Source organism: Bos grunniens, chromosome 26 (assembly GCF_055505025.1).
Source record: "Bos grunniens cultivar Pamir isolate PY7600 chromosome 26, Bosgru_T2T1.0, whole genome shotgun sequence".
Taxonomy (NCBI): domain Eukaryota; kingdom Metazoa; phylum Chordata; class Mammalia; order Artiodactyla; family Bovidae; genus Bos; species Bos grunniens.
Genome location: NC_141190.1, coordinates 51,710,653 through 51,719,805, shown reverse-complemented (window position 1 = coordinate 51,719,805; position 9,153 = coordinate 51,710,653). Strand labels below are relative to the sequence as shown.

Here is a 9,153-nt window from a genome sequence, read left to right as displayed (position 1 = left end):
ACTTTACTAGCGTGTGAGATGAGTGCAATTGTGCGGTCGTTTGAGCATTCTTTGGTATTGCCTTTCTTTGGAATTAGAATGAACACTGACCTTTTCCAGTCCTGTAGCCACTGCTGAGTTTTCCAAATTTGCTGGCATGTTGAGTGTAGCACTTTCACAGCATCATCTTTTAGGATTTGAAATAGCTCAACTGGAATTCCATCACCTCCACTACCTTTGTTCACAGTGATGGCTCCTAAGGCCCACTTGACTGCATTCCAGGATGTCTGGCTCTAGGTGAGTGACCACACCATCGTGGTTATCTGGGTCATGAAGATCTTTTTTGTACAGTTCTTCTGTGTATTCTTGCCACTTCTTCTTAATATCTCCTGCTTCTGTTAGGTCCATACCACCTCTGTCCTCTATTGAGCCCATCTTTGCATGAAGTGTTCCCTTGGCCTCTCTGATGTTCTTGCAGAGATCTCTAGTCTCTCCATTCTGTGTTGTCCTCTACTCCTTTGCACTGATCGCTGAGGAAGGCTTTCTCATCTCTCCTTGCTATTCTTTGGAACTCTGCGTTCAGATGGATATATCTTTCCTTTCCTCCTTTGCCTTTAGCTTTTTTTGATCTACACTTTATCACTGCCCAATGTCTGAATAAATTGTATAGACCATTAATTACAGCAAATGTATTCATGCAATCAACAGCACTGATTGATCCTCTATTAAGTACCAGAGACTATGGTATCTATTTAAGATATAACAGTAAGAGAAAAAAACATGACCTCTACCTTTAGTACAGAAAAGGCAATGGCACCCCACTCCAGTACTCTTGCCTGGGGAATCCCAGGGACAGGGGAGCTTGGTGGGCTGCCATCTATGGGGTCGCACAGAGTCAGATACAGCTGAAGTGACTTAGCAGCAGCAGCTACCTTTAGTAAAATTACAGCCTATTGCAAGAGGAACACATTAATAAAATGATCACTCAAGTTAATTTCAAATCACAAGTATATGTTCTGTATAAAGGAACAAAGATAATGGTAAATTTCTTGTTAAAACCAAACCTATTTTTAAAAAAACAGCTCAACATCATTAAAGTACTAAAGAAAAAATCCTAGAAATTCCATACCTAGCAAAAACATCTTTCAAATATGAAAGTGAAATAGTTACATTATATGTAAATGGTCAAAACATCCCAATTAAAAGGCAGAACGTTTTAGATTGGCATAAAAAGTATGCTGCCCACTCAGAAAAGCACTTTAGATATAAAGACACAAGTACATTATAAATAAAAGGATAAAGGATAAAAGGATAAATAAAAGGATAAAGGATAAAGAAAAATATATTCTATGTTAATGACAGTCAAAAGAAGACTAGAGTGATGATGTTAATATCAGACAGTGTTCATTTCAGAGCAAAAAAATATTGCCAGGTATAAAGAAGGTCACCTAATAATAAAAGGTTAGAATAAAATTTGAAACAATTAATTAATGTGACATAAGATCCTTAAATTTTTATGCACCCAATTACAGACTTTGGAAATATATGAAGTAAAAATTGATAGAACTGCATGGGGAAATAGACAAAGCCACAATTATAGAGGGAGATTTCAAACTTCCTCTCTCAGTAATTGATAGGGGAAGTAAACAGAACAGCAACAAGGATATAGTGACCTGAGCACCTTGACCACCTTGACTTCATTCATACTCATGGAATACTCTACCCAGTAACAGTAGAATACACATTCTTTTTGAGGACATCAAAACACTTACCATGAAAGACCATATACTAGAACATAAAATAAGTTTCAACAAATGTTAAAGGATTTAAGTCACAGAAATAATGTGTGCTGACCACAACGAAGTTGAGTTAGAAGTCAATAATAGATATACACCTGGAAAATGTTCAAATACTTTAAAACGTAATGATGCATTTCTGAACAACACATGAGTCATTCAAGAAATCAGGAAGTTAGATCACATTCTGAACTTAATGAAAATGAAAAGACATATGAGAATCTGTTGGATGCTGCTAAAGCAGAAGTTAAGGGGATATTTTAACACTTTATCCATGTAGGGAGAAGGCAATGGTGACTCACTCCAGTACTCTTGCCTGGAAAACCCCATGGACATGGGATCTCGAAGAGTCAGACATGACTGAGCAACTTCACTTTCACTTTTCACTTTCATGCACTGGAGAAGGAAATGGCAACCCACTCCAGTGTTCTTGTCTGGAGAATCCCAGGGACGGGGGAGCCTGGTGGGCTGCTGTCTATGGGGTCGCACAGAATCGGACACGACTGAAGTGACTTAGCAGCAGCAATAGCATATCCAAGTAGAAAGAAAGAAAAATTCCAATTTCATCCCATGAGCAAGAGGAAGCTCCTCAATATTCTAGCAGGAGAATGACATAATTAGATTTCAGTTGTTTACATGTGGTTCTGTTCAGCACTAAAACGCATGAAGTAATCAGAACTCTCATCCATTGCTCTGGGAGTAAAACATGGTACAACCACTTTGGAATAAAGAGTGGTAGTTTCTTATGAAACTAAAAAATACACAGCTTTGATCCAGTAATTCCAGTCATAATTACTTACTGAAAAGAAACAAAGGCTCAGTCATGTCCAATTCTGCAACCCCACAGACTGCAGCCTGCCAGGCTCCTCTGTCCATGGGATTTCCCAGGCAAAAATACTGGAGCGAGTAGCCATTTCTTTCTCCAGTGGATCTTCCTGACCCAGGGGTCAAACCCACATCTCCTGCTTGACAGGTGGATTCTTTACCACTGAGCCACCAGAAACAAAAACAGGTGTGTGTGTGTGAGTGTGTGTGTGTGTGAGTGTGTGTGTGTGTGAGTGTGTGTGTGTGTGTGTTCATAAAAGCTCTATTCCTAGTAGCAAAGTTATAAATGATGTTACCAAACCACATGCAAAACAATAGAACTGAACAACTTTCTGACACTACTCAAAACATTAACTCAAAATGTGTTGAAGATTTACACGTAAGACCTGAAAGACCTGCGCCAATAAAATCCCGAGATGAGGACACAGGAACAAACTCCCCGACACGGGTCTTGGCATGTTCTTTGTGGATATGACACCTAAAGCACAAGCAACAAAATAAAAAATAAACAAGTTGGACTATATCAAACTAAAAGGTTTCTGCACAACAAAAGAAACCATCAACATGAAAAGGGAACCTACTGAGCGGAAGAAAATATTTGTAAGTCATATATCTGATAAGGGGCTAATATCCAAAATTTGTAAAGAACTGATACAACTCAACAGTGAACAAGCAATCCAGATGATAAATGAATTCATATTAAATGAACAAAGGACCTGAATAGATATTTTTTTCCAAAGAAGATAGTCAAATGGACAAGAGATATGTGAACAGATACTCAACATCACTGACCACCAGGGAATGAAAATAAAAACCACAATAAGGTACCACTCCACACCTGTTAGAATAACTACCATTAAAAAAACAAAGAGATAACAAATCCTGGCAGGGATGTGGATAAAAGGGAATCTTGGATCACTGCTGGTGGGACTGTAAATTGGTTCCATCACTATGGAACAGTATGGAGGGTCCTCAAAAAATTAAATATAGAATTATCATAAGATCCAGTGTCCCACTTATGGGTATATACCCAAAGGAAATGATATCACTATGTCAAAGATACATATATATACATATCACACATATGCAAACACATATACCATAAAAAGAAGAAAAATCCTTTAAGAAGAAGGAAATCCTACCATTTGCAACAGCATGAAGGGACTCTGAGGGCATTATGCTAAGTGAAATCAGTCAGCCAGGGATATATACTGTATGATCTCACTTAAATGTGGAATCTAAAAACCCTTACAAACTCATAGAAAAAGAGATCAGATTTGAGGTTACCAGAGGCAGGGGTGGGACTGGGGGATAGAAGGAAGGGGGTCAAAAGTCACAAGCTTCCAGTTACAAGCAAGTCCTGGGATAGGAAGCAGCTGAGATCGTAGATGCCAAAAGTTCTCATCACAAGAAAATGGCTTTTTTCTTTCTCTCATTTTTTCTTGTATTTGCATCAAATGATCCACTTGGCTGGGGCTGAAGGTGGTCTTTCACCTGCCCTTGAGGACCTCCAGGTCTACCAGGGAGGGATGCCTCTGAGGGCCAAGTGTCAGGTAAGCACTCACAGCAGCCAGCCTGGGGCTCAGGACTGAACCTTTAACCCCTCCCCATTGAAGCCCTGGAGGCAGTAACTGCGGCTCCACATTCGGTACCCTGCAGCTATTAAGGATAAATGTCCCCTTTTCTGAGAGAAGAAAAAGTAAATAAAAGCACACCTCCTTCTGCAGGTCATTAGGTGGAAGGCTGGATTCCGCTGTCTCTCTCCGTCCGTGTGCCAGGACCAGGAGCTCCCAGACACGGCGAAGAGCTCTGCACCTGGTCTTTTCCCCACACGCCAATGGGTATCTGATTGGAGAATCGGGGCCTGGGGGACCCCACATCAGAACGTACCAGGCAGTGTGCACACTGGGTGAGTCTGACTCTTGCAACTCCCCCGCACATGACCCCTGGCCCGGGAATGGGAAGGGGCCAGCCGCACCACCAGGTGCCAGGTGCTGGGAAAACTAGTCGGCAAGGTGCTGGAGGGGGAGCTGAGGGACTCTGCCTGCCTCCTGCCCTTCCTCCTCGCCCCCGCTGTCTCTCCCATTACCCCTTTAACCCCTCCCCGTTGAAGCCCTGATAGCATCCGCCCTTAGGGCTTTGGAACGCTTAGTTAAGGACCTCCTGGAACGCCGGCAGCGCCCCCAGGATTGCACATTACAGTTAAAGTGTTGTCGCTCAGTCGTGTCCGACTCTTTGCAACCCCATGGACTGTAGCCCTCCAGGCTCCTCTGTCCCTGGGATTCTCCAGGCAAGAAGATTGGAGTGGGTTGCCATTTCCTTCTCCATTACAGGTAAGTCTATCACATCAACTACCTTCTCGCTCTTTGCCTCTTACATCAGACTCTCAACGTCCTATTTTGAAACTCGCTGCTTAGCTTGCAAAGTCCGCATCAGCCACTTCCCTTCTTTACTGGATTCAGGAAAACACTTTCCTGAGCGCCACCTTGACATCCTTGTTCCGCAGTGAGTAGATGAGAGGGTTCAGGGTGGGGCTGACTGCTGTGTACAGCACGGCGACAACTTTGCCGTTTTCCAAGGAGGAGCCGGACCCCGGGAGGATGTAGGTGTAGATGACGGTGGAGTAGTACAAGGTGACCACCAGGAGGTGGGAGGAGCAGGTGGAGAAGGCGCGCTGCTTGCCCGCGGCCGAGCGCATGCGCAGGATGCTGGCGATGATGCAGCCGTAGGACGCCATGGTGAGCCGGAAGTTGACCACCCCGAAGTAGACGTCCGCGACGACTATCATAACGTTGTTCAGCGTAGTTGGGCTGCAGGAGAGCAGCAGCAGCGTGGGGACTTCACAGAGAAAATGCTGGATCTGATTGGGGCCGCAGAATGTCAGCCTTGTCATCAGGCCTGTGTGCAAGGACGTGCTGACTGCACTGACAGCCCACACGCTGCCGGCCAGCAAGACGCAGACAGGCCGGCCCATCCGCGAGCTGTAGTGCAGCGGGCGGCAGATGGCCACGTAGCGGTCGTAGGCCATGACCGTCAGCAGCAGCAGCTCGGCCCCCAGAAACCAGGTCAGGAAGAAGAGTTGAGTCATGCATCCCTGGTAGGAGATGGTGCCACCCTTGACCACCAGGTTCTCCAGCAATTTGGGGAGAACTGTAGACGTGCAGACAATGTCTAAAACAGCCAGGTTGGTGAGAAAGAAGTACATCGGGGTATGGAGGCCTGGGTGCAGGCTGATGGCCGTGACAATGAGGGTGTTCCCTGCAAGAGCCCCCAGGAAAAGGAGGAGGAACAAGACCAGGAAGAGACCCCGGAGCCCAGGCTCCTCTGAGAAACTCTGCAGGGCAAACTCCTCCACAGATGAGTGGTTGTGTGTGTCCACGTGGTGTTCGAGCCCTTGCAGCCTCTGGGACACAGCCGGCCTGGCACAGGGAGACATGGGGTGGTGGGGCAGTGCTGCAGATAAGTTTGCTGTTGGCAGCTTTGCTGCAAAAAGCACATAATTAAGATATCGGCCTAGGTCCCAGCACCCAGGGACATTCAGGGAAGTTACTCCACTCTGCCCACAGCCTGGTGGCCCCCATCAGCCCCACAGACACCCTGTCTCACGACAGCCTCCATCACTCCCTGGACCACACAAAAGGGAAGTCTGAGTCCTCCTTGCTTGGTTTTGAACACTTCCTGCAGCATCCAGAGACGTGGAAGCTCTCTATTGCATGCTGGGCCCGTCACTGTGTGGGGAAGTCCCCATCGAGCCCGGCACAGAACTCAAGATTCCCAAAAGGAAAACCTAGTCAGCTGGGTCAGGGCTCAGGGAAGGGAGGGAAGTTTTACCCTTGCCAGCGGCAAAATGGGTGCTCACGGGGGAGTACAGGGTCTCAGAGGGGAATGAGCGGCCGGGGGCAGAAAGGCTCCAGCTCTTTGGGGAAGGTCACCCTCAGCTGTTGGAGTCAGCTGTGAATGGACCTGGCCACAGCCCATTAGTTGCAACCACAGCTGCCCAGCCCTGCCTGGGCTACTCCTGGCTGCACCCTCAGGTAGGGCAGACTCAGGGAGACTGAGGACTCTGTCTCACTGGGGCTCGTGGTTCTGACTCCATCCCCCACTCCCCAGCTGGATGAGGGTCAGGCTGGGCTGGGGGCTGAGACACAGGAAGGAAGGACACACACAGGTCAGCGTGGCCACAGGACGCCCAGCTTACATGCTAACCCAGCACCCTGGCCTCCCCCACAGCCTGGCACACCTGTCCGCCAGCCCTCTGGGACCACCGGACCTCCCTGAGTCCAGCTCAGTTGAAGTGACCATCTTCCTTGTGCCCATGAGCAGTTAGATCAACGCGTTCAGGGGAAGGGAGGCCACCGTGCCTGCCTCCCTGGTGCCAGCCCCAGGCACCCCCAGAGGATGTGATGACCTGCCCTGGGGGGTCAGGAGGGCTGAACCTTAACCCTACCTGGAAACAAGTGTCAACAACACAGGAAGGCTTGTCATTCCCCGGTGGAATACAAGCAAAGACATGTGATTTGCAGACCTCTGTCCTCAGCCGTAATCTGTGGTGAAGCTCCAGGGCAGGGAGGCGCTGGGCCCCCTGGCGGCCTTGCCAGCTACCCCTCTCACCCTCGCTGCCCCCACCCCTGCAGAGCTGAGGTGCCACCGAGTTGCAGGGCAGGTTCCCGCTGCTGGTCACTGCTGGCCCTGTCCAGTGCCACACACCACACACACCCCTTCTTCGCAGTCACCTGCCATCTGTAGGCATGAGCCCCCAAAGCCCCCTCTGGCTGCACATCTGAGCCTCTTGGGTCCCCTTTGGCACCCCAGGTGCCTGTCCGCCTACGTTGGCTGGCTGCCCACCAAACTTCACCTCTGATTCGTGGAACCCCAGCTGGGTCAGGGGCCTCGGGGCCTGGTTTCTCTTAAAGAGCTCAACCTGTTTAGAAACCTAGCCACACTGCTGGGTTCCTTCCTCCTTCTGATCTGGGACAAAGATAGGTCACAGACAAGCAGATGTGCTGCAGGCTCCTGGGAGCGTTACAGTTCAGGCTGGGCTGGTAAAAGATAAGCAAAGCAACTTTGGCATCGTTTTTTCCACAGTAAAATAGGTCAGGACAAAAACAAATTGTCTTTTGCAGAAACATCAAAAGGAAAACTAGGGAAGGTGGTCCCAAAGGCATGAAGAGACAAGGACAGAAAGCGACTCACTATGAGTGTCAGTGATGAGCCTCTGATCAGCTCCTGCCCTAAAGAGACGACGTTTACATTTTCGTGGAAAATACAAGAAGCTCTTCCTCTGGTGGCAGACTAGACGTGGCCTGAAGCCCATCTCCCAGGTCAGTGACTCCTTTGTCTGCTGTTGACCTTAACAAGAGTCTGTCCCCTCGGGTGGACGCTGAGGCTCGAGGGAGCTAGGAGCACCACAGACACATCTCTCAGGGAGCAATTACCCCTCCTGAAGGCAAACAAGGGCCTCTGTGGGCACAGTCCCCAGGCTGAGCAGAACCAGGACCCCAACAGGCCCAGCGAAGGGCCAGGGTGCCTGGTGCCGTAGGAGACGGGGCTCCAGGCAGCAGAGCTCAGTGTGAACACAGCGCTAGCTGGCGGCCTCTCTGCCAAGGGTCTTTCCCGTGTGTAAGACAGGAGCTGTGTACAACCAGATCCTGTGAGAATGATGGGTTTCATTTTAAATAGATATAATTTTTAAGGCAGTTTTTAGATTAGTTTTTAGATTTCTGTAAAAGTTGAGAAGACAGCACAGAGAGTTCCTTTAAGCCCCATGCCCAGTTTCCCTTAATGTTTAAACCTCACTTTAGTATGGTATACTTGTCACCATTAATGAACCAACATTGACATCACCAACTGAAGTCCACAGTTAATTCAGACTGCATTATTTTTCACTCAACGTCCTTTTTCTGTCCCAGGATCTCATCAGGACACCACGTGACATTTAGGGTTCTCTTGGCTGACAGTGTCTCAGACTTTCCTTAGTTTTGGCAACCTTGGCGATTTTGAGAGGTGCTGGCCAGGCATTTTGTAGCTGTTCCTCTGTTGGGACTTTGCTGTTTTTCTTGTGATCAGACTAGGGTGAAGGGTTTGGGGAGGAGATCACAGAAGTGAAGAGCTATCCTCAACACATCATATCAGAAGACACACCATCAACTAGACTCTCACCACTGATATCGGCCTTGTCAAGATGTCTGTGGCTCTTGGAAAGATAAAAAGTGGCATTTCAAGAAGCCACTTTTAAAAGGCTGAGGCTGACAACTGCAGCACCAGCACATATAGGAAGCAGCTGTTTCCTGAGCCTGGGTAACAAACAGGGTCAAAAGGGAAGCAGAGGAAGGTGTGACCCCTGCCCCTCTCAGTCCGCACCCAACACCCTCAGCTGCAGGCAGCGCCCAGCTGGGGTAAGGGGCTGTGCTCCTCCCCGAGCCAAAGCCCCTCACCTGTCCTTCATCAGTGCCTTCTTCACCACCTCCCCTTGGACAGACAGCAATTGGCCCAGAAGCCCACAGAACACATCTAGAAAGCAATCTCAGGGGTTTCAACCATTTCATTATTAAAA

General features: G+C 48.0%; 1 protein-coding gene across 1 annotated transcript; it reads right to left on the bottom strand.

The window, feature by feature from the left end:
* Positions 1 to 5,058: 5,058 nt before the first annotated feature.
* LOC147344605 (olfactory receptor 13A1-like) lies at positions 5,059 to 6,907 on the bottom strand. The gene has a single exon (XM_086377121.1). The coding sequence runs from the start codon at positions 6,034 to 6,036 to the stop codon at positions 5,059 to 5,061; it is 978 nt and encodes a 325-aa protein (XP_086233247.1). The 5' UTR covers positions 6,037 to 6,907.
* Between the last annotated feature and the right edge of the window lie 2,246 nt (positions 6,908 to 9,153).

Excerpts from the sequence above, each read along its gene's own strand:
- LOC147344605 (XM_086377121.1), bottom strand. The coding sequence starts at position 6,036 with ATGTCTCCCTGTGCCAGGCCGGCTGTGTCCCAGAGGCTGCAAGGGCTC.